The sequence below is a fragment of the Nerophis lumbriciformis genome, linkage group LG13 (assembly GCF_033978685.3).
Source record: "Nerophis lumbriciformis linkage group LG13, RoL_Nlum_v2.1, whole genome shotgun sequence".
Taxonomy (NCBI): Eukaryota; Metazoa; Chordata; class Actinopteri; order Syngnathiformes; family Syngnathidae; genus Nerophis; species Nerophis lumbriciformis.
The window spans coordinates 19,712,369-19,738,134 of record NC_084560.2 but is presented as its reverse complement, the minus strand read 5'-3'; the positions used below and the strand labels follow the sequence as shown (position 1 = coordinate 19,738,134).

The window sequence follows — 25,766 nt, the reverse complement described above, 5'->3', positions numbered from 1 at the left end:
CCGCATAACAAACACCTCCCCCCTCCCGTCCATATAACCTGCCAATACAACTCAAACACCTGCACAACACACTCAATCCCACAGCCCAAAGTACCGTTCACCTCCCCAAAGTTCATACAACACATATATTTCCCCATAGTCCCCAAAGTTACGTACGTGACATACACATAGCGGCACGCACGTACGGGCAAGCGATCAAATGTTTGGAAGCCGCAGCTGCATGCCTACTCACGGTACCGTGTCTGCGTATCCAACTCAAAGTCCTCCTGGTAAGAGTCTCTGTTGTCCCAGTTCTCCACAGGCCAATGGTAAAGCTTGACTGTCATCTTCCGGGAATGTAAACAATGAATGCTGTGTTTGTGTTGTTGCTGCAGTCGGCCGCAATACACCGCTTCCCACCTACAGCTTTCTTCTTTGCTGTCTCCATTGTTCATTGAACAAATTGCAAAAGATTCACCAACACAGATGTCCAGAATACTGTGGAATTTTGCGATGAAAACAGACGACTTGATAGCTGGCCACCATGCTGTCCCAAAATGTCCTCCACAATCCGTGACATCACGCGCATTCGTCATCATACCGAGGCGTTTTCAGCAGGATATTTCACGCAAAATTTAAAATTGCACTTTAGTAAGCTAACCCGGCCGTATTGGCATGTGTTGCAATGTTAAGATTTCATCATTGATATATAAACTATCAGACTGCGTGGTCGGTAGTAGTGGGTTTCAGTAGGCCTTTAAACATAACCCGTTAACTGCTGCCAATCATATGGTGAATAAGATACTCTTTAGGGTTCATATGTTTATAAATCTGACTGTGATGAAGTCAGTGCCTCACCAGCCATGAATCTCACCGCACGTCACTGATATATATATATATGTGTGATGCAGATACTCTCACCTTTTCTTTCTGATGTGCCCTGAGGGCGGCTTCCTTCTCCTGCTCTCTCTTTAATATAGCTTCAGCTTCCTCTTGTTGTCGGGCAGCGATGGATCCCTGCAGCTGGGCGACCTCTTCCTGATGGGCCCGCCACTGCTGCAGCTACAATAATAATAAGAATAATAATAATAATAAGGTCAGATACCTTCAATGTATCACACTACTTCAGGATGCATTGAATGATAAATGTTACAGGATTCCAAAAAGGACATTTTTTAAACTAAAAGAGAACTTGATTTAGCTCCCTCATGTTGTTCTAGTTAGTTGATCAAAATTATAGGGTTTATAGGGAGTATACAATGTGTTCTGGGAGCCAAATATTCATCCTGAAGTATCCATCTTTATTTTATTAAGATAATACATATATGCAAGGAGGACAACTTTAGTATAGGTTTGATGAAACGTGAATATATGCATGAGTGTATGTGTGTTTGTACAGTGAATTTGCGTGTGGATGTATGTGTTGCGTGTGTGTATGTACGTATTTGTGTATGGATGTATGTGCAAGCGTATGCATGTATGAATGTACATATGTATGTATGTTTGCATGTACAATATATTTATCTCCCAGTATGTGCGGGAGCCAAAGTACAGCACCAGCCACCCAGAAAGCCCAACCCAAAACAGCAGGTGCGGTCCCCAGGGACCACCGGCCCCACGCAGGCAGAACGGCCAGCGACAGGACCCCCCAGAACAGGGCCCACCGGGCCGCCCTGCAGGCCAGCGGCTGTAGACAGACGTGCCCGGCCGGGAACAAGGCGGAGACAACCAGCCCCAGGGCCAATGAGAAACCACACCTCACACGGCCAGAAAGACGGGATGCTTTCCCCGCATTGCTCAGAGACACCCCTGCAGCCGGACGGCAAGCCTGCCCCGCCTCACAAGCAACCGGTCCCCCATCCTCTCCCCAACAGAGACAGAACCCACCTCACAGTCCCCAGCTGTGATCTCACCCAGACCCAAACCTCTGGCAACGGTCAGAGCATGCCTCACCCTCACACTATCAGCGAGGTACTGGCAGGGGATTGGCAAGCCACCAAACCGCAGCCCCTTTTGGGTCACTTCCATCCCTCCTAGTCTGCTTATCTGGAATAATAATAATAAGGCGGGAGCAACAGTCTCAGTAGTAAAGCCCAGACTTGTCGGTCTCCGAACACCATTATAGGTTCCACATGGAAGACACCGATGCGTTCCCATGCCAGCTGCAAGACATAATCTCTGACATAAACTGTGTCTATCGCAGGTCTTCCTCCAAGCTGGGCATGCCTGTAACACCTCGCCAGGGAAGCATGCTGGAGGCATTCAGAATACATATACACTACCTAAGCCACCTCAACTGGCTTCTCCTTATGTGCAGTACCAGAGTCTCTACACAGAGCTCCTCCTCTCTGAGGGTGAGTGAAGCCACCGAGTGGAGGAAGGCTTTTTTAGTCACGACCCAATTGTGACAGTAGGTGAGGGTAGGTAGGTAGGTAAATGGATGGCTTTGCTTTGTCTACTGGCTCAGCTACCGCTTCACCGCAATGGTCTGGTACAGCGACCACATTATATTGCGTCAATTCGCCTGTTGATATCACTCTCCAGCCTTCCATCACTTGTGAACAAGATCCCAAGATAGTTCAAAACTTCGACCTGGGGCAAGACCTCACTCCCAACCAAAGGGTAAAATTTGCTCTTTTACGGAACCATTGTCTCAGATTTGGAATGGGCTGAGTCTAAACCCGGAAGCTTCACTCTCGGCTGCGAACAACCCCAGTAAATGCTGGACAGCTGTCACAGCTTAATGAGGCCATCGGGACCACATCGTCCGCAAATAACAGAGACAAGATCCTCAGGGTCCCGAGCTGGACACCCGCAACTAGAAATTCTGTCCATGAAAATAATAAACAGAAGCAGTGACAAAGGGCAACTTTGGTAAAGGCCAATTGAGCAAGCATTTGGCGAAAAAACTACCTTCAGGAAAGAAAGCTCGGAATTGCGATACACCACCACAAGCTCGAGTAGTGTCCCTAGAAACGAAACATTCGAAAACAGTTCCCCTCCAGTCTTTGACAAGCGGGTGTCAGGGCTAGCGATAACGCCAAGAAAAATCCAGAACTCACAGATTCGGTAAAATCTCCTGTTTTTACAGGTAAAATACGTCAACGGACAAGTACCGTATTTTTCGGAGTATAAGTCGCACCGGAGTATAAGTCGCACCTGCTGAAAATGCATAATAAAGAAGGAAAAAAACATATATAAGTCGCACTGGAGCCCGGCCAAACTCTGAAAAAAAGTGCGACTTATAGTCCGAAAAATACGGTACACATGGACAAGATGAACGCAGTCTGTCGCATTTTACCGTGGAGATTAAGAACGGGGCTACAAACTGGGACTATTCATGCTCCACTTCAGACAATAAGAGACCTTCAATTACCAAGAATTATTAAATAATACTGTATTTTCTGGACCGTAGGGCGCACCAGATTATAAGGCGCACTGCCAATGAGTGGGACTAGTCAGGTCTTTTTTTCATACAAAAGGCGCACCGGATTATAAGGCGCATTAAAGGGGTCATATTATGATTTTTTTCTAAATGGAAAATACTTCCTTGTGGTCTACATAACATGTAATGGTGGTTCTTTGGTCAAAATGTTGTATAGATGATGTTTTACAGATCATCTTCAAGTCGCTTTCTGAGAGTCGCTTCAGGATGCGCCGTTTTGTGGGCGGCCTTATTTACGTGGCTCACCTTCGATAGCGTCTTCTCCCCGTCATTTTTGTTGTAGCGGTGTAGCGTGCAAGGACAGGAGTGCAAGAAGTGTCAAAAAAAGGGAGTTAACTGTTTTAATGATATTCAGACTTTACTTCAATCAACAACGGAGCAGCATCTCCTCACCCGTGGCCCACTAGTGCAACAACAACAATGTCCCCCGTGAAAAAACGTCCGACCGGAACTCTCTAATCACTCAAGTTCCGTGGGTGAATAATGTAAACTCACTACACCGGTATATTTTAGCGCTTTCATGGCGAGATATAAGTTAGAACTTTTACAGCAGAGGGTGAATGCCCCATGACAAGAAGATAGTGAAAAAGAAGACTACGGCATCGGCACAGACTACAGTGGCGGACGTGCACAAATTTTCACGACTTATGCAGATCTCAAATATACATCAGCAGGTACCAGAAGGTAAGAAAAGTTGGTTTTGCATAATATTGTGAAACAAAACGGCAGATAATGTGTCTGCTAATGGGTGCCATTTTGCGGTCCTTATACACACCATAGTAATAATTTTATCTCTAATTACGGTAGCCGTAATGGGCCGACAATCCATCAAGCGGTGCGGCTTCAAAGTCATACTAAAACATTTTGACAGATTTTTGAGTGCCGTGTGTAAAGTTCTTCATTTTTAATTAAACATTTAAAGTTTTGGTGTTGTTTACTGGCGTCATATTGCAGTCTACACGTATCTCTTATGTGTCACTACCATCTACTGGTCACACTTATCATTACACCATGTACAAAATAAAATTGCTTTGAAGTCGGTAAGCACAACCAGAATCGTTCCGTACATTAGGCGCAGCGGGTTATAAGGCGCACTTAAAATCCTTTAATTTTCTCAAAACTCGACAGTGTGCCTTATAGTTCGAAAAATACGGTAAGTCAACATTTTACTGTTAGTCTTATGTTTTGCATGTTGCTCTCCTCTGAATTAATATGCAGTGTTGGCGCTAGGAATCTTCAAAATGGGGTTCCAGGGACCCCATCAAGTCATAAAAATGGGATCCCGCAGTAAATTTTTGGGGTCCCCCTTTTTTTTAAGCGTTTTCAAAACAAATGATAAATGTATGCATTATCCTGTTATATCTCACATTCTTCATCGTGTTTTGGAAAAAGGTTGTCATAAACGTGAATAATGTAAACTCACTACACCGGTATGTTTTAGCGCTTTCATGGCGAGTTTATTGACAGATATAAGTAAGAACTTTACACTACTTTATATTTGAAATGGCACGAAAATATTTACTACTAAAACATTTTGATAGATTTTTTCAGCGCCGTGTGTCATGTTCTATATTTTCAATATATTTTTTACTGTTGTACCTCATTTTACTGTTGAACCTTGTTTTTTAATGACTACTGCTGCAAACCAAATTGCCCCTCGGGAACATAAGTCTAAGTCTAAGTCTAATGGGACATTTAAAATGTTGGTGTTTACTTGAGACTTATCTCTTATGTTTGACTCCCATCTACTGGTCACACTTATAATTAGACCCTGTACCAGATAAAATAGTGTTGCGTCCCGGAAGAGTTGGTACTGCAGGGAATTCTGGGTATTTGTTCTGTTGTGTTTATGTTGTGTTGCGCTTCAAATATTCTCCCGAAATGTGTTTGTCATTGTTGTTTAGTATGGTTCCACAATATGGCACAGGTTTATGACAGTGTTGGCGTTGTTTATATGGCCACCCTTCGTGTGACATGTATGGCTGTTGAGTAAGAATGCCCAATTTTAATGAACATTTTGATTAAGGATATCCCGGGTGGGGCGGTATAGCTCGGTTGGTAGAGCGGCCGTGCCAGCAACTTGAGGGTTGCAGGTTCGATCCCCGCTTCTGCCATCCAAGTCACTGCCGTTGTGTCCTTGGGCAAGACACTTTACCCTCCTGCTCCCAGTGCCACCCACACTGGTTTTAATGTAACTTAGATATTGGGTTTCACAATGTAAAGCACTTTGAGTCAATTGAGAAAAAGTGCTATATAAATGTAATTCACTTCACACTTCATCCCATGTACAAATATTTGTACGTGAGATATTCTAAATCAAAATGTTCATTCAAATTGGCTATGGACACACAGAATGACAGCCTTTCCTGTCATCTTCAATTTAAGGCCATTTTCACCCCTGCCGATGCGTCAAAAGTAATGAGGTGGGTAAGTTCAACTTTAGAAAACATGGTAAACAAAAAATAAATATAATAAATAAATAATATAATATAATAAAATATAATATAAAATAATATAATATAATAAATAAAAATAAAGCGATGATCGGTAAAAATTAATCTATAAAAAAAACGTGTGTCCAGGGGACGTGTGGACTTCGGGGATTTCGCCTCCTTTCTGATTTCAATGCGTAAAAAGACCCAAAAAGTGCGTTAACGCCAACGCTGAATATGGATATGAACCAAATGGTGAACTTAAAAAATGTGGTTATGGTGTACCGTTACAAACACAGTAAAACAAGTATAACATGGTCACATATACATGTGTACTAGTTACCTGCTTATTTTTCATACAGCTCTTGCATTGGCTCTCATTAGATTGTGCAAGTTTACTTCATTTAAAAGTTGACACGTTTTCCAGGGACATCTCTCTCCTACCAAGCAAGACGCTGACAAAACATTTGGCAAGGACACGTACACACGCATAGTGCAACATTTTCTAGGGGATGAATGAATGACAGGCTCGTTACACAGCAGTAGCAGCAGCAGCCTCTCTGTGGCGTGCCGGCTATTCAAGTGCAGCATTCCGAGCGTGCAAACAGATTCACATGCCTATCAGAGTAGAGCACAGGGGTGCCCACAGGAATGGACTGCAAATTAAAATGGTCTCAGGCGCATTAGCGCCGGCAGTATCATCAAGGCACTTGCACGTGGTGTGTGTCTGACTGGAGCAGCAGGGGACTTAAAAACAATCCTCCACTAAAAACACTTATGTTTGGACTTTAAAGAGGCAACAAATTATTACTAATGTAAACACACTATATTGCCAAAAGTATTTGGCCACCTGCCTTGACTCACATATGAACTTGAAGTGCCATTCCATTCCTAACCCATAGGGTTCAATATGATGTCTGTCCACCTTTTGCAGCTATTACAGCTTCAACTCTTCTGATAAGGCTGTCCACAAGGTTGCAGAGGGTTTTTTAATAGGAATTTTCGACCATTCTTCCAAAAGCAATTGGTGAGGTCACACACTGATGTTGGTGGAGAAGGCCTGGCTCTCAGTCTCCGTTCTATTTCATCCCAAAGGTGTTCTATCGGGTTCAGGTCAGGACTCTGTGCAGGCCAGTCAAGTTCATCCACATCAGACTCTGTAATCCATGTCTTTATGGACCTTTCTTTGTGCACTGGTGCACAGTCATGTTGGAAGAGGAAAGGGCCCGCTCCAACCACAAGGTTGGGAGCATGGAATTGTCCAAAATGTTTTGGTATCCTGGAGCATTCAAGGTTCCTTTTACTGCAATTAAGGGGCCAAGCCTAACTCCTGAAAAACAATCGCACACCATAATTCCTCCTCCACCAAATTTCACACTCGGTACAATGCAGTCCGAAATGTAGTGTTCTCCTGGCAACCTCCAAACCCAGGCTCGTCCATCAGATTGCCAGATTGAAAAGCGTGATTCATCACTCCAGAGAACATGTCTCTGGCCCGCGGGCCAAATTTGGCCCTTGAGGCGATATCAAATTAACACTAAAGCTGGCCCGCCGATCCTCCCGAGAGTCTTCCAAACGCCAGCCAGCCAGCCAGCCAGCCAGCCACATAACATGTGCGGCTTCTGCACGCACACACATTAGAATGCAACGCATACTTCATCAATAGCGATACAGGTTACATTGAGGGTAGCCGAATAAAAAACTTTAACACTGTTAGAAATATACGCCACACTGTGAATCCACACCAAACCAGAACCCTTTGCAGCACTAACTCTTCCGGGACGCTACAAGGTGTGTGTGTGTGGGGGAAGAGTTTTGGTGGCAGTGGGGGTGTATTTTGTAGCGTCCGGGAAGAGTTAGTGCTGCAAAGGATTCTGGGTATTTGTTCTGTTGTGTTTATGTTGTGTTACGGTGCGGATGTTCTCCTGAAATGTGTTTGTCATTCTTGTTTGGTGTGGATTCACAGTGTGGCGTGTATTTCTAACAGTGTTAAAGTTTTTTATACTGGCACCCTCAGTGTAACTTGTATCGCTGTTGATGAAGTATGCGTTGCATTAGCTCGTGTGTGCGTACAGGAGCCGCACATATCTTGTGACTGGGTCTGAACGATGTTAGAACGGATGAAAAGCGGACGTGACGATAGCTCGTAGAGTACGTTAAAGGTTAATTTGTTCAACCGTGGCCTGCGGCTTTGTTCAGTTTTAAATTTTGGCCCACTCTGTATTTGAGTTTGACACCCCTGCTCTAGAGCAAGGGTCGGGAACCTTTTTGGCTGAGAGAGCCATGAAAGCCAAATATTTTAAAATGTATTTCCTTTAGAGCCATATAATCTTTAACACCGAATACAATTAAATGCGTGCATTTTTAAGTAAGACCAACATTTTTAGAGTATAATAAGTCTCTTTTTCTTTTTAATAACATTGTTTTTCTGAAGGTAACCAATAATAAATGTGTGAAGTGTGAAGTTAAGTGAATTATATTTATAGAGCGCTTTTTCTCAAGTGACTCAAAGCGCTTTTACATAGTGAAACCCAATATCTAAGTTACATTTAAACCAGTGTGGGTGGCACTGGGAGCAGGTGGGTAAAGTGTCTTGCCCAAGGACACAACGGCAGTGACGAGGATGGCGGAAGCGGGGATCGAACCTGCACGGCCGCTCTACCAACCGAGCTATACTGTCCCAAAATAAAATGCTTCTTACCATTAATGCGACTTCTGGTGCTGTATGGTTTTGCTGATGGCTTTGTAGTCTGGTTGATACGTGGTTATTTTTAACACTGTGATTACCAGCGGAATTATTCATTACTTATCATGTTAAGCAATGTCAGCTAGGATTTATCTGAGAGCCAGATGCAGTCATCAAAAGAGCCACATCTGGCTCTCGAGCCATAGGTTCCCTACCCCTGCTCTAGAGTCTAGTGGTGATGTGCTTTATACCACTGCATCCGACGCTTTGCATTGGACTTGGTGATGTATGGCTTAGATGCAGCTGCACGGCCATGGAAACCCATTCCATGAAGCTCTCTGCGTACTGTACGTGGGCTAATTGGAAGGTCACATGAAGTTTGGAGCTCTTTGCACTATGCGCTTCAGCATCCGCTGACCCCTCTCTGTCAGTTTACTTGGCCTACCACTTGGTGGCTGAGTTGCTGTTGTTCCCAAACTCTTCACTTTTCTTATAATAAAGTTGACTTTGGAATATTTAGGAGCGAGGAAATTTCACAACTGGATTTGTTGCACAGGTGGCATCCTATGACAGTTCCATGCTGGAAATCACTGAGAGCGGCCCATTCTTTCACAAATGTTTGCAGAAACCTTCTCCATGCCTAAGTGCTTGATTTTATACACCGGGCCAAGTGATTAGGACACCTGATTCTCATCATTTGGATGGGTGGCCAAATACTTTTGGCAATATAGTGTATGTGAAGGTGCAGTGATGTAGTAGTGTACTAAGAGGTGTTATGGTATTGAGGTAATACGGTGTCAGTCATTCGTGTTCAATATGTATTGAAGGTCTATTATCAGGGAACATAAGGGAATACAACCAGCAGCTAATTGCAATTAAATTGTCAATTAAATAAGGTCAATTTGCATCTGTAAAGCAGTTTAAAGATTGGAATTTACTGTCAGAACCACCGTGAGTCTAATTCAGCGAGCACAATGCCAACAAAGTGACTCTGGAGAGACTAAAGTATTCATTCCCTTTAACAAAATGTTGTCTGAAGTAAAGGCAAGCAAACAGGATCCTTTTATGGAGCTCAGCAAAGACTGCTGGGATGTCAGCAAAACAAAAGAATGACGGCCTTCCTTTATTATCGTTGCACTGCAGCCTGTTCAAAACCTTTAATTGTAAATTGACGTCTTCTGTCAGGGGGGGGCGTTACTGTAGCCGTCATAACTTTCTAGTGCATGTCTAATTGACAGACTTCCAATGTGTAGTATAATGGGACTGAATCAGTTTAGGAAAGGCTGCGAGCAAAATGACCAATTAGGAACAATGAGAAATAATTTGTGGCATGCCCACTGAAATTACTCACACTCGGTACTAACAAATCAGTGAGTCATGGTTCACAGAATTGTTCAAAGGACAAAAAACCAGACGAAACTACCGCAACACTCAGAAGTACTTAACTACTTTTTGGACATCCTTTATCAAGTGGAAACATAAAATTCAAACACTTTAAGGTCATAAAATAAAACTAAACATCCTTACATTTGGAAGACAATATGCCTCTAAATCAGTTGAAAACATAGTGAAATTGCACTTACTGTATCGCAGTGCTGTGCGATATTATGATACATATCGTCCATACATACACTATATTGCCAAAAGTATTTGGCCACCTGCCTTGACTCACATATGAACTTGAAGTGCCATCCCTTTACTAACCCATAGGGTTCAATATGATGTCGGTCCATCTTTTGCAGTTATTACAGCTTCTACTCCTCTGGTAAGGCTGTCCACAAGGTTGCGGAGTGTGTTTATAGGAATTTTCCACCATTCTTCCAAAGCACATTGGTGAGGTCACACACTGATGTTGGTGGAGAAGGCCTGGCTCTCAGTCTCCGTTCTAATTCATCCCAAAAGTGTTCTATCTGAGTTCAGGTCAGGACTCTGTGCAGGCCAGTCAAGTTCATCCACACCAGACTCTTTAATCCATGTCTTGCTTTGTGCACTGGTGCACAGTCATGTTGGAAGAGGAAGGGGCCCGCTCCAAACTGTTCCCACAAGGTTGGGAGCATGTTGTCCAAAATGTTTTGGTGCTTGATTTTATACACCTGTGATTAGGCCACCTGATTCTAATCATTTTAATGGGTGGCCAAATACTTTTGGCAATACAGTGTATGTCTGTTACCAAGTCTGACATGATTAGACGTGTTTGATTCTAGAAGTCAGAAGTCAGACATGCGCTGCTATGGAAAAATAAATCAGTCTTGTAAATGATTAAAATGATCAAAATACGGTAAATATTGAACATATTACATATTGTTATGAAGGTGTCTTTTACTACATTATGTCAAGACTTGGTCCTGGGGTTTAGTTTTTCTAGAAGGCAACGGAAAGTTGGCTCGGGCGAGACGGGAATGTGAGAACATATTTAATTTTTTCACAAAAAAAAGTACAAACGAAAAGCGCGCACAGTGGCGGAGAAACAACTTGGCTATGAAAACAAATACTTGCACAAAGGCAGAAACTATGAACACCAAAAGAAAACACTAACTGTGGCATTAATAAACAAAACTTACTTGGCATGGACAAAAGGAGCAGCGTGAACGATGGACATGAAAAAAGTGTCAGAAATGTGCAGAGCATAAATGTGGGATGTCACCAGAAAGACAAACTGAAAACAATGAACTTAAATACTACAGACATGATTAACGAAAACAGGTGCGTGACTCAAAACGTGAAACAGGTGCGTGACGTGACAGGTGAAAACTAATGGGTTGCTATGGTGACAAAAAAGAGTGCACAATGAGTCCAAACGTGGAACAGGTGAAACTAATGGGTAATCATTGAAACAAGACAAGGGAGTGAAAAGCCAGAAACTAAAGAGTCCAATAACTAAACAAAACATGACTAAAACAAAACATGATTACACAGACATGACACATTATATATAGACTTGCCGTGTATACATAAAACGTTGCTGGAGGGTTCTGAAGTTTTTTTAGGCTACAATAGTGACTCCCATGAGCCACATCTTTCAAGCGTTTATCATCTGTAAAATCGTTAAAAAAAAGACGTGTGTTATTGTCTCTCACGATAAATGGGTTATACTTGTATAGCGCTTTTCTACCTTCAAGGTACTCAAAGCGCTTTGACACTATTTCCACATTCACCCATTCACACACTGAGGGCGCTAACCCACGACCCATCAGGAGCAAGGGTGAAATGTCTTGCTCAAGGACACAACGAACGTGAATAGGTTGGTACAAGCTGGGGATCGAACCAGGAACCCTCAGGTTGCTGGCACGGCCACTCTCTCAACGGCGCCACGCCGTCCCCATGATTGTGAACGGTAAGCAAAATTCCCAAAAAAGTGCAATTCCCCTTTAAGTAGCTTCTTACCCATTTCAAGACCGTCTGATGCCATACCGTTCTTATTAGTCTATTAAGAAGAAGAAGCATTTAAGTCCCATTTAAAAACTCATTTGTATACTGTAGCCTTTAAATAGACCCCCCTTTTAGACCAGTTGATCTGCCGTTTCTTTTCTGCTCTGCCCCCCTCTCCTTCGTGGAGGGAGGGGCACAGGTTCGGTGGCCACGGATGAAGCGCTGGCTGTCCAAAGTCGGGACCCGGGGTGGATCACTCATCTGTGAATCAGTTGGGGACGTCTCTGCGCTGATGACCTGTCTCCGCTCAAGATTATCCCTTGCTGGCCCCACTATGGACTGGACTCTCACTATTATGTTAGATCCACTATGGACTGGACTCTCACAATATTATGTTAGATCCACTATGTACTGGACTCTCACACTATTATGTTCGATCCACTATGGACTGGACTCTCACACTACTAACTAGATCCACTATGTACTGGACTCTCACACTATTATGTTAGATCCACTATGGACTGGACTCTCACTATTATGTTAGATCCACTATGGACTGGACTCTCACTATTATGTTTGATTCACTATGGACTAGACTCTCACTATTATGTTAGATCCACTATGGACTGGACTCTCACACTACTAACTAGATCCACTATGGACTGGACTCCCACACAATTATGTTAGATCCACTATGGACTGGACTCTCTCACAATATTATGCTAGATCCACTATGAACTGGACTCTCACTATTATGTTAGATCCACTATGGACTGGACTCTCACTATTATGTTAGATCCACTATGGACTGGACTCTCACTATTATGTTAGATCCACTATGGACTAGACTCTCACAATATTATGTTAGATCCACTATGTACTGGACTCTCACACTATTATGTTAGATCCACTATGGACTGGACTCTCACTATTATGTTAGATCCACTATGGACTGGACTCTCACTATTATGTTTGATTCACTATGGGCTAGACGCTCACTATTATGTTAGATCCACTATGGACTGGACTCTCACTATTATGTTAGATCCACTATTGACTGGACTCTCTCATTATTATGTTAGATCCACTATAGACTGGACTCTCTCACTATTATGTTATATCCACTATGGACTGGACTCTCACAATATTATGTTAGATCCACTATGGACTGGACTCTCACAATATTATGTTCGATCCACTATGGACTGGACTCTCACTATTATGTTAGATCCACTATGGACTGGACTCTCACTATTATGTTAGATCCACTATGGACTGGACTCTCACAATATTATGTTCGATCCACTATGGACTGGACTCTCTCACTATTATGTTCGATCCACTATGGACTGGACTCTCTCACTATTATGTTAGATCCACTATGGACTGGACTCTCACAATATTATGTTAGATCCACTATGGACTGGACTCTCACAATATTATGTTAGATCCACTATGTACTGGACTCTCACACTATTATGTTAGATCCACTATGGACTGGACTCTCACTATTATGTTTGATCCACTATGGACTGGACTCTCACTATTATGTTTGATTCACTATGGACTAGACTCTCACTATTATGTTAGATCCACTATGGACTGGACTCTCACACTACTAACTAGATCCACTATGGACTGGACTCCCACACTATTATGTTAGATCCACTATGGACTGGACTCTCTCACAATATTATGCTAGATCCACTATGAACTGGACTCTCACTATTATGTTAGATCCACTATGGACTGGACTCTCACTATTATGTTAGATACACTATGGACTGGACTCTCACTATTATGTTAGATCCACTATTGACTGGACTCTCTCATTATTATGTTAGATCCACTATAGACTGGACTCTCTCACTATTATGTTATATCCACTATGGACTGGACTCTCACAATATTATGTTAGATCCACTATGGACTGGACTCTCACAATATTATGTTCGATCCACTATGGACTGGACTCTCACTATTATGTTAGATCCACTATGGACTGGACTCTCACTATTATGTTAGATCCACTATGGACTGGACTCTCACAATATTATGTTCGATCCACTATGGACTGGACTCTCTCACTATTATGTTAGATCCACTATGGACTGGACTCTCACAATATTATGTTAGATCCACTATGGACTGGACTCTCACTATTATGTTAGATCCACTATGGACTGGACTCTCACAATATTATGTTAGATCCACTATGGACTGGACTCTCATTATTATGTTAGATCCACTATGGACTGGACTCTCACTATTATGTTAGATCCACTATGGACTGGACTCTCACTATTATGTTAGATCCACTATGGACTGGACTCTGACAATATTATGTTAGATCCTCTATGGACTGGACTCTCACTATTATGTTAGATCCACTATGGACTGGCCTCTCACTATATTATGTTAGATCCACTATGGACTGGACTCTCACTATTATGTTAGATCTACTATGGACTGGACTCTCACTATTATGTTAGATCCACTATGGACTGGACTCTCACTATATTATGTTAGATCCACTATGGACTGGACTCTCACTATTATGTTAGATCCACTATGGACTGGACTCTCACTATATTATGTTAGATCCACTATGGACTGGACTCTCACTATTATGTTAGATCTACTATGGACTGGACTCTCACTATTATGTTAGATCCACTATGGACTGGACCCTCACTATTATGTTAGATCCACTATGGACTGGACTCTCACTATTATGTTTGATTCACTATGGGCTAGACGCTCACTATTATGTTAGATCCACTATGGACTGGACTCTCACTATTATGTTAGATCCACTATGGACTGGACTCTCACTATTATGTTAGATCCACTATTGACTGGACTCTCTCATTATTATGTTAGATCCACTATAGACTGGACTCTCTCACTATTATGTTATATCCACTATGGACTGGACTCTCACAATATTATGTTAGATCCACTATGGACTGGACTCTCACAATATTATGTTCGATCCACTATGGACTGGACTCTCACTATTATGTTAGATCCACTATGGACTGGACTCTCACTATTATGTTAGATCCACTATGGACTGGACTCTCACAATATTATGTTCGATCCACTATGGACTGGACTCTCTCACTATTATGTTCGATCCACTATGGACTGGACTCTCTCACTATTATGTTAGATCCACTATGGACTGGACTCTCACAATATTATGTTAGATCCACTATGGACTGGACTCTCACAATATTATGTTAGATCCACTATGTACTGGACTCTCACACTATTATGTTAGATCCACTATGGACTGGACTCTCACTATTATGTTTGATCCACTATGGACTGGACTCTCACTATTATGTTTGATTCACTATGGACTAGACTCTCACTATTATGTTAGATCCACTATGGACTGGACTCTCACACTACTAACTAGATCCACTATGGACTGGACTCCCACACTATTATGTTAGATCCACTATGGACTGGACTCTCTCACAATATTATGCTAGATCCACTATGAACTGGACTCTCACTATTATGTTAGATCCACTATGGACTGGACTCTCACTATTATGTTAGATACACTATGGACTGGACTCTCACTATTATGTTAGATCCACTATTGACTGGACTCTCTCATTATTATGTTAGATCCACTATAGACTGGACTCTCTCACTATTATGTTATATCCACTATGGACTGGACTCTCACAATATTATGTTAGATCCACTATGGACTGGACTCTCACAATATTATGTTCGATCCACTATGGACTGGACTCTCACTATTATGTTAGATCCACTATGGACTGGACTCTCACTATTATGTTAGATCCACTATGGACTGGACTCTCACAATATTATGTTCGATCCACTATGGACTGGACTCTCTCACTATTATGTTAGATCCACTATGGACTGGACTCTCACAATATTATGTTAGATCCACTATGGACTGGACTCTCACTATTATGTTAGATCCACTATGGACTGGACTCTCACAATATTATGTTAGATCCACTATGGACTGGACTCTCATTATTATGTTAGATCCACTATGGACTGGACTCTCACTATTATGTTAGATCCACTATGGACTGGACTCTCACTATTATGTTAGATCCACTATGGACTGGACTCTGACAATATTATGTTAGATCCTCTATGGACTGGACTCTCACTATTATGTTAGATCCACTATGGACTGGCCTCTCACTATATTATGTTAGATCCACTATGGACTGGACTCTCACTATTATGTTAGATCTACTATGGACTGGACTCTCACTATTATGTTAGATCCACTATGGACTGGACTCTCACTATATTATGTTAGATCCACTATGGACTGGACTCTCACTATTATGTTAGATCCACTATGGACTGGACTCTCACTATATTATGTTAGATCCACTATGGACTGGACTCTCACTATTATGTTAGATCTACTATGGACTGGACTCTCACTATTATGTTAGATCCACTATGGACTGGACCCTCACTATATTATGTTAGATCCACTATGGACTGGACTCTCACAATATTATGTTAGATCCACTATGGACTGGACTCTCACAATATTATGTTAGATCCACTATGGACTGAACTCTCACTATTATGTTAGATCCACTATGGACTGGACTCTGACAATATTATGTTAGATCCACTATGGACTGGACTCTCACTATTATGTTAGATCCACTATGGACTGGACTCTCACTATATTATGTTAGATCCACTATGGACTGGACTCTCACTATTATGTTAGATCTACTATGGACTGGACTCTCACTATTATGTTAGATCTACTATGTACTGGACTCTCACTATTATGTTAGATCCACTATGGACTGGACTCTCACAATATTATGTTAGATCCACTATGGACTGGACTCTCACAATATTATGTTAGATCCACTATGGACTGGACTCTCACATTATTATGTTAGATCCACTATGGACTGTACTCTCACTATTATGTTAGATCCACTATGGACTGTACTCTCACTATTATGTTAGATCCACTATGGACTGGACCCTCACCATTATGTTAGATCCACTATGGACTGGACTCTCACTATTATGTTAGATCCAATATGGACTGGACTCTCTCACTATTATGTTAGATCCACTATGGACTGGACTCTCACAATATTATGTTCGATCCACTATGGACTGGACTATCACTATTATGTTAGATCCACTATGGACTGGACTCTCACTATTATGTTAGATCCACTATGGACTGGACTCTCTCACTATGTATGTTAGATCCACTATGGACTGGACTCTCACAATATTATGTTAGATCCACTATGGACTGGACTCTCACTATTATGTTAGATCCACTATGGACTGGACTCTCACTATTATGTTAGATCCACTATGGACTGGACTCTCACTATTATGTTAGATCCACTATGGACTGGACTCTCACTATTATGTTAGATTCACTATGGACTAGACTCTCACTATTATGTTAGATCCACTATGGACTGGACTCTCACACTATTAACTAGATCCACTATGGACTGGACTCTCACACTATTATGTTAGATCCACTATGGACTGGACTCTCACAATATTATGCTAGATCCACTCGACGTCCATTGCACCGGTCGACCAGGGGGGGGTCCCCACATCTGCGGTCCCCTCCAAGGTTTCTCATTGTCCCATTTGGTTGAGTTTTTCCTTGCCCTGATGTGGGATCTGAGCCAAGGATGTCGTTGTGGCTTGTGCAGCCCTTTGAGACACTTGTGATTTAGGGCTATATAAGTAAACATTGATTGATTGATTGATTGAAGATATTATGATTGATTGTGTCAAATGCTTTTGTTAGATCCATAAACAATGTGTACAATCTCTTGCGTTGGTAATCTCTTCCTTTATTTCGATTAATGCCATTGATGTTGAAATATTGGGTTCGGATCCGTATTGTTTGTCTGTTAGTATTCAATTTTTTTCATGAATTTCCCGCTGATGTCACGTTATCGATGGGAAAATGCCTTTTTAGACAATATGATTTGCCTGAGCGGCTAGGAGACATTGAGAGTAACAAGCGATAGAAAATGGATTAGAAACGACAGATTTTAAAAAAGAATAATTCGAAAAAATTTAAAAAAATATATATATATATATATATTTTTTTTCAACTTGGGACTTCCTGCAGGCTGTAGTTTGGGGACCCCTGTTCTGGATGAATGAGAAAGAATCTCAAACACTTCATTGCTCAGAATTTAAGTTAAGACCTTTTTATGACTGTGATTAAATCCTCCACCGTGTGCGAGTATCATTCCAAAACTGGCAAGCCGACGACCGACACTGCATCAACACCAGAACACAAGCAGATGTGTTTACATGAGTAACTAGGTTGTCGTGTGAATTTGCACAAACACTCCTCTGAGACGGCGGAATCATGTTTTGCGAGACCTTCCTCATTATCTTGTTTGCATTAACAGCTCATCCCTGGTGGCAGCTTAAGCCCGAGATGCTGTCAGACAGCCCGCTGCCGTCTCACCGGCGGATCGAGCAGACAAGTAGTATAATTGGAGCCTGTAGATTTCTTTTGAAGAAGAGTTTTGTTTGGAAATTGGAACAAACCAAAAGTCCCACATTGTGGATTTGAACCAAAATTGTCTGAAGAGTCCAACAAAAATTGGAGATTAAACTATGATCAGCATGTGTGACATCACACAAGGTATCAGCTAAGTTGTGAGCATGTAAAAGGTTGTGGGTTTTGCTTTTTTTCTATTGCTCTTTTTAGTGTAAAATAGCCTAAACTATGAGCAACACATTCAGAATTAATTCTCCTCACTTTCAAAGCCATCCATAACCTCTCTCCATCATATCTCTCTGACCTGATCCATGTCGCCACGCCCTCACGTTCCCTAAGATCCTCTTCATCCATCCATCTCACTGTCCCTTTATTTAAACTGTCCACCATGGGTGCCCGAGCTTTCAGCCGCTCTGCCCCACATCTTTGGAACTCTTTACCACCAGACCTTCGCAACTTCAGGCATGTGATTTGACCACAATGAAAAAGACTGAAAAAATTTCCGGGGGTCTGGGGGACGAAGGCCAGGTCCAGGGCAATTTCAATTTCTTTTACTCGTAAAACGTCCTTTCTCTCGAGAACCGACATCGTTTACATATGGAAAATGGCGGTAATAACCATTATGAATGATGACGTTATTAACGTCATCATTCATAACAGATGTCCTGATTGGTCACAAGGAACATATCGACCAATCAACTACGGGGTAATATAGACTACGTCTCGAATCTTGATTTAGGGTCGGAAAAAAAAACGGAAAAACGGGAGATAATTATTATTTTTTCCCCGAGATTAAAAAAGACGGAATTCCGACTTTAGACGGAAAAATCACATGCCTGCAACTTAGATTCAATATCACTCTTCAAATCAAGACTCAAAACACACCTATTCCTGACCGCTTATTCATTGTAATCATCTTTTCTTTTCTCTTTGTTGTTGTTGTTGTTGTTTTTATCCAATTTGATTTTATTGTTGTGATTGTGTACCGTGTCCTTGAGTGCCCAGAAAGGCGCCTTATAAATAAAATGTATTATTATTATTATTATTGTGTGGTGTTCGGGTCTGTGGGACCCGATTTAATTTTTTATTAAAAGAAAAATGATACAATTAATTAATTTTTCAAACTGAGACTCACTGACTTTGGCTCATTTTCTGTGAAGAACATATATCAGAATACATATTTAATGACCACACACCATACACCCCCCCTACACATTTCTATTACATATAAGATGTCCATGACCCGGGGCTACTAGAAGTGTGGAAATTGATGTTCTATGTACCACACACACACACACACACACACACACACACACACACACACACACACACACACACACACACACACACACACACACACACACACACACACACACACACACAGCAGGCCTAGACAGGAGGAGGACAGAGTGTAGGTACACAGAACATCAGAGGGTCAAATGTGCGAGAAAATGAGAGCAGACAGTGTTGACAAACAATGTTGCAACCTTGTGTGGGAACCGCCGGTGCACAAACACAAAAGACGAATCCCTGTGGGATGCAGAAACTGGCAGAGAAATTTTCCGTGCAATGTTCATATTGTTGTTACTCAGCCAGCGTTTGTGGGTCTGATGGAACTATTGCCTTTTGTGGCTTTTAATGCCACACAATCAAACACTTTTTTGTTAAAATACTGAACAGATTTTTACCCCAATAAACATCTGTTCAGTATTTTAACATAAAAGTGTTTGATTGTGAAGCATTAAAAACGACAAAATGCAACTGGTCCATCAGACCCACAAACGCTGGCTGAGTAACAACAATATGAACATTACACAAGGGTTAATTAGTCTTACCAAGCCGATGCTAAATGCTATAAATAGCAAGTAGCTGAAATAACAAGAGAAGCTTAGCAACGAACGACACCTTTTTGTTAAATGTGTCTGTCAAGCATCTTCAATGGTAAGACCTGTTAGGCTAATTGGAGACTCTAAATTGGCCATAGGTCTGAATGCTTGCTTGTCTTTAGGTACCCTGCCGTTGGCTAGCGACCAGTCCTAAGTGTACTGTACCTGCCTCTCGCCCAAAGTCAGCTTGTATAGGCTCCATCCCACCCGTAACTCTTGAGGATAAGCGTACCTCCGGTTTCTGTCTAAGGCGCTAAATCTCCTAGATAACGTACAAACCCCGTTTCCATATGAAATGGGAACTTGTGTTGGATGTAAATATAAACGGAATACAATGATTTGCAAATCACTTCCAACCCATATTCAGTTGAATATGCTACAAAGACAACATATTTGATGTTCAAACTGATAAAAAATTTTTTTTTGCAAATAATCATTAACTTTGGAATTTGATGCCAGCAACACGGGACAAAGAAGTTGGGAAAGGTGGCAATAAATACTGATAAAGTTGAGGAATGCTCATCAAACACTTATTTGGAACATCGCACAGCTGTGCAGGCTAATTGGGAACAGGTGGGTGCCATAATTGGGTATATAAACAGCTTCCCAAAAAATGCTCAGTCTTTCACAAGGATGGGGCGAGGTACACCCCTTTGTCCACAACTGCGTGAGCAAATAGTCAAACAGTTTAAGAACAACGTTTCTCAAAGTGCAATTGCAAGAAATTTAGTGATTTCAACATCTACGGTCCATAATATCATCAAAAGGTTCAGAGAATCTGGAGAAATCACTCCACGTAAGCGGCATGGCCGGAAACCAACATTGAATGACCGTGACCTTCGATCTCTCAGACGGCACTGTATCAAAAACCGACATCAATCTCTAAAGGATATCACCACATGGGCTCAGGAACACTTCAGAAAACCACTGTCACTAAATATAGTTTGTCGCTACATCTGTAAGTGCAAATTAAAGCTCTACTATGCAAAGCGAAAGCCATTTATCAACAACATCCAGAAATGCCGCCGGCTTCTCTGGGCCCGAGATCATCTAAGATGGACTCATGCAAAGTGGAAAAGTGTTCTGTGGTCTGACGAGTCCAAATTTCAAATTGTTTTTGGAAATATTCGACATCGTGTCATCCGGACCAAAGGGGAAGCGAACCATCCAGACTGTTATCGACGCAAAGTTCAAAAGCCAGCATTTGTGATGGTATGGGGGTGCATTAGTGCCCAAGGCATGGGTAACTTACACATCTGTGAAGGCACCATTAATGCTGAAAGGTACATACAGGTTTTGGAACAACATATGCTGCCATCTAAGCGCCGTCTTTTTCATGGACGCCCCTGCTTATTTCAGCAAGACAATGCCGAGCCACATTCAGCACGTGTTACAACAGCGTGGCTTCGTAAAAAAAAGAGTGCGGGTACTTTCCTGGCCCGCCTGCAGTCCAGACCTGTCTCCCATCGAAAATGTGTGGCGCATTATGAAGCGTAAAATACGACAGCTGAGACCCCGGACTGTTGAACGACTGAAGCTCTACATAAAACAAGAATGGGAAATAATTCCACTTTCAGAGCTTCAACAATTAGTTTCCTCAGTTCCCAATTGTTTATTGAGTGTTGTTAAAAGAAAATATGATGTAACCCAGTGGTGAACATACCCTTTCCCAACTACTTTGGCACGTGTTGCAGCCATGAAATTCTAAGTTAATTATTATTTGCAAAAAAATAAAATAAAGTTTATGAGTTTGAACATCAAATATCTTGTCTTTGTAGTGCATTCAATTGAATATGGGTTGAAAAGGATTTGAAAATCATTGTATTCCGTTTATATTTACATCCAACACAATTTCTCAACTCATATGGAAACAGGGTTTGTAGAACATAAACATTAAGCAACACAACTGCATCCTTACTTCCTAGTTTATATGTATTCATGTAACCATTATCTATCCAGGGTAAGACAATTAGGAACAGAGTCTCATTTGTTATGCAGACCTGACAAATGGCAGCTCGTATCAATTCTCTTTTACCGCTTTGGATTGCTTTCAACGGTTCACAGATGCTCTTAACGTGCGGGGGTAAATAAATATGTTGGAACATAAATAAATGATTGATATAGACAAACACTTTTCAAGGGTAAAACATACACAGAGAATGTCTGCAACTTGTGGACCACAGAGCAGTTGGTGTTTCTTTCTATAGTATTTTTGCGATAAATAATCTACTACTACTACTGTAATTTGAAAATACGCTTTGAGTATGTGACTCTACTGCCATCTAGTGTCTATTTTAAGTCTGTGTGGTATAAAACAAGTAAATATCAATACATAATTTGTCTTGAAATTTTTGTTGATATCATGTTCTTTTTTTAAGTTAAAGGGGCTGTATGCAACATTTACAGAGAAGCCTAGAGGGTGATAACTTTCCAATGTATTTTACACAGTATAATCCCACCCTCTTACTGCTTCTAGTATGGCGTAACGTACGTATGGACGTAACATGTGCAAACGCATTAGCTTTTGTGTTCTTAGCATACCAAAGGATGACTTCCCAAATTTAAAAAGGGATCATATTTATTTCTACATTTAAAACACTTCTGTGTGGTCTCCAACAGTGTTTTTCAACCAGTGTGCCGTGAGATACAGTCTGGTGTGCCGTGGGAGATTATCTCATTTCACCTATTTGGGTTAAAAATATTTTTTGCAAACCAGTAATTATAGTCTGCAAATGATGTGTTGTTGTTGAGTGTCGGTGCTGTCTAGAGCTCGGCAGTATAACCGTGTAATACTCTTCCATATCAGTAGGTGGCAGCAGGTGGCTAATTGCTTTGTAGATGTCGGAAACAGCGGGAGGCAGCGTGCAGGTAAAAAAGGTGTCTAATGCTTAAACTAACAATAAACAAAAGGTGAGTGCCCCTAAGAAAAGGCAAAGAATGCTTTGCGGAAATCTTTTATTTAGAAATCGTTATCGCTCTGGAATAACCTGCCTCGAATAAATGAAAATAAAAGAGTAATATTTTATCTGAGTCTTTAAATTAGTCTGCTCATTGATGATTTGTTTGGTTTTATATTGTGTAGTTATATTTATATGGTAATTATTATTCTGTGACTGTAAATTGTTTCCTTGTTTTCTTATTGATGCTTTTATTTTTTATTTTTTTTTCTGTATTGTGCAGTTATAATTATATGCTTTTACTTGTAATTGTATTGAATTGTGGACCCCAGGAAGACTAGTGGGTTGTTGAGGCAACCAGCTAATGGGGATCCTTAATAAAAATCAAATCAAATCGATGCTTAGGGAAGGCTATGCAGAACTAAACTAAAACTGAACTAGCTACAAAGTAAACAAAAACAGATTGCTGGACGACAGCAAAGACTTACTGTGGAGCGAAGACAATGTACATCCGAACATGACATGACAATCAACAATGTCCCCACAAAGAAGGATAAAAACAACTGAAATATTCTTGATTGCTAAAACAAAGTAGATGCAGGAAATATCACTCAAAGGAAGACATGAAACTGCTACAGGAAAATACCAAAACAAGAGAAAAAGCCACCAAAATAGGAGCGCAAGACAAGAACTAAAACACTACACACAGGAAAACGGCAAAAACTCCAAATAAGTCAAGTACACCTACTTTGAGACAAGAGCTATAGTAATGCATGCTTGGTTATGGTTTAAAGTCATATCCAACAATTGCGATGACGACTCTTTACTGTCAACTGAGTTTCGTTTTTTAATGATTTCTGCTGGTGGTGTACCTCCAGATTTTTTCAACACAAAAAATGTGCCTTGGTTTAAAAAAGGTTGAAAAACATCCATCCATCCATTTTCTACCGCTTATTCCCTTTGGAGTCGCGGGGGGCGCTGGAGCCTATCTCAGCTACAATCGGGCGGAAGGCGGGGTACACCCTGGACAAGTCGCCACCTCATCGCAGGGCCAACACAGATAGACAGACAACATTCACACTCACATCCACACACTAGGGCCAATTTAGTGTTGCCAATCAACTTATCCCCAAACATGCAAAGGTGGTTCTTTGGTCAAAATTATGCATATACTGCGTTATGTTTTACAGACCATCTTCAAGTCGCTATCAAAACATCTCTTTGACATACATCGTTTTGTGGGCGCTCCTATTTAGGTGCCTACACTTTGACACGGTCTTCTCCCCGTCAGCCGTGTTGTAGTTTTTAGCACTTCCATAGCGAGTCTACTGACAGATATAAGTTAGAAAGATATGCTTTTTTAAATTGAAAATAGCAATGACTATTTGGATCTTAAGGAAGCTTCAAAATCTATGACTATTTTGTATGCACATGCACATGTGCACATGCACATGCACCCTACGCTATTGCGTAGGGTGCATGTGCATGTACGAACCAGTCTGCCCCACAACAAGAGGATAGAGAAAAATAAGGAGCTTATTGACTACAGCGAATTGAATGGCGGGCTCGCGCAAAGCTCTTCTGGTAAATTTCTACCATATATGGAGATATCCGCTGACATCACAAATGGGAAAAACGTCACAAATTGGGAAAATCCCAAACGGCTCGTTTGGCGGAAGGCAAGATTGGTTTATAAATATCTCCGCGATGCCTCCATGGTTTGATTTTTTAATTTTCAAAACTTTTGTAGATCCCAAATGCACAAAAACAGATACCAATAGGTAATACAAGTTGGTTTTGCATAATATAACCCTTTTAATAGATATTCCTACTGACCTCTATCAAGCTCACACAATCATTAATAGCAAGTCCGCAAGGTTAAATAGTTGCCATCTATCGATTGTGACGATCTCCCCCTCTTCAAATATGGTGGTGTATGTGCTAAACCACTCACACACAGTGCTGCTGTATGCTAAAACATGCTTAGGAATGTTACAATTTTTACAAAAAAAACAGTGAAGTTGGCACGTTGTGTAAATCTTAAAAAAAACAAATAGAATACAATGATTTGCAAATACATTTCAACCTATATTCAATTGAATAGACTGCAAAGATAAGACACTTAACGTTCAAACTGGAAAACGTTAATTTTTGCAAATATTAGCTCATTTTGAAATTGATGCTTGCAACATGTTTCAAAAAAGCAACATATGTTGCCATCCAAGCAACGTTATCATGGACGCCCCTGCTTATTTCAGCAAGACAATGCCAAGCCACGTGTTACAATAGCGTGGCTTCATAGTAAAAGAGTGCGGGTACTAGACTGGCCTGCCTGTAGTCCAGACCTGTCTCCCATTGAAAATGTGTGGCGCATTATGAAGCTTAAAATACCACAACGGAGACCCCCGAACTGTTGAACAACTTAAGCCGTACATCAAGCAAGAATGGGAAAAAATTCCACCTGAAAAGCTTCAAAAATGTGTCTCCTCAGTTCCCAAACGTTTACTGAGTGTTGTTAAAAGGAA

General features: G+C 41.3%; 1 protein-coding gene across 2 annotated transcripts in view; it reads right to left on the bottom strand.

Annotated features, from left to right (window-relative positions):
* The window catches only part of LOC133613769 (coiled-coil domain-containing protein 148-like), an 87,753-nt gene that overhangs the window by 25,009 nt on the left and 36,978 nt on the right, over positions 1–25,766 (bottom strand). For both annotated transcript variants that reach the window (XM_061971541.1, XM_061971542.1), the window contains one exon: positions 901–1,041. In XM_061971541.1, coding sequence (XP_061827525.1) covers positions 901–1,041 — 141 coding nt within the window. The remainder of the gene's footprint in view (positions 1–900; positions 1,042–25,766) is intronic.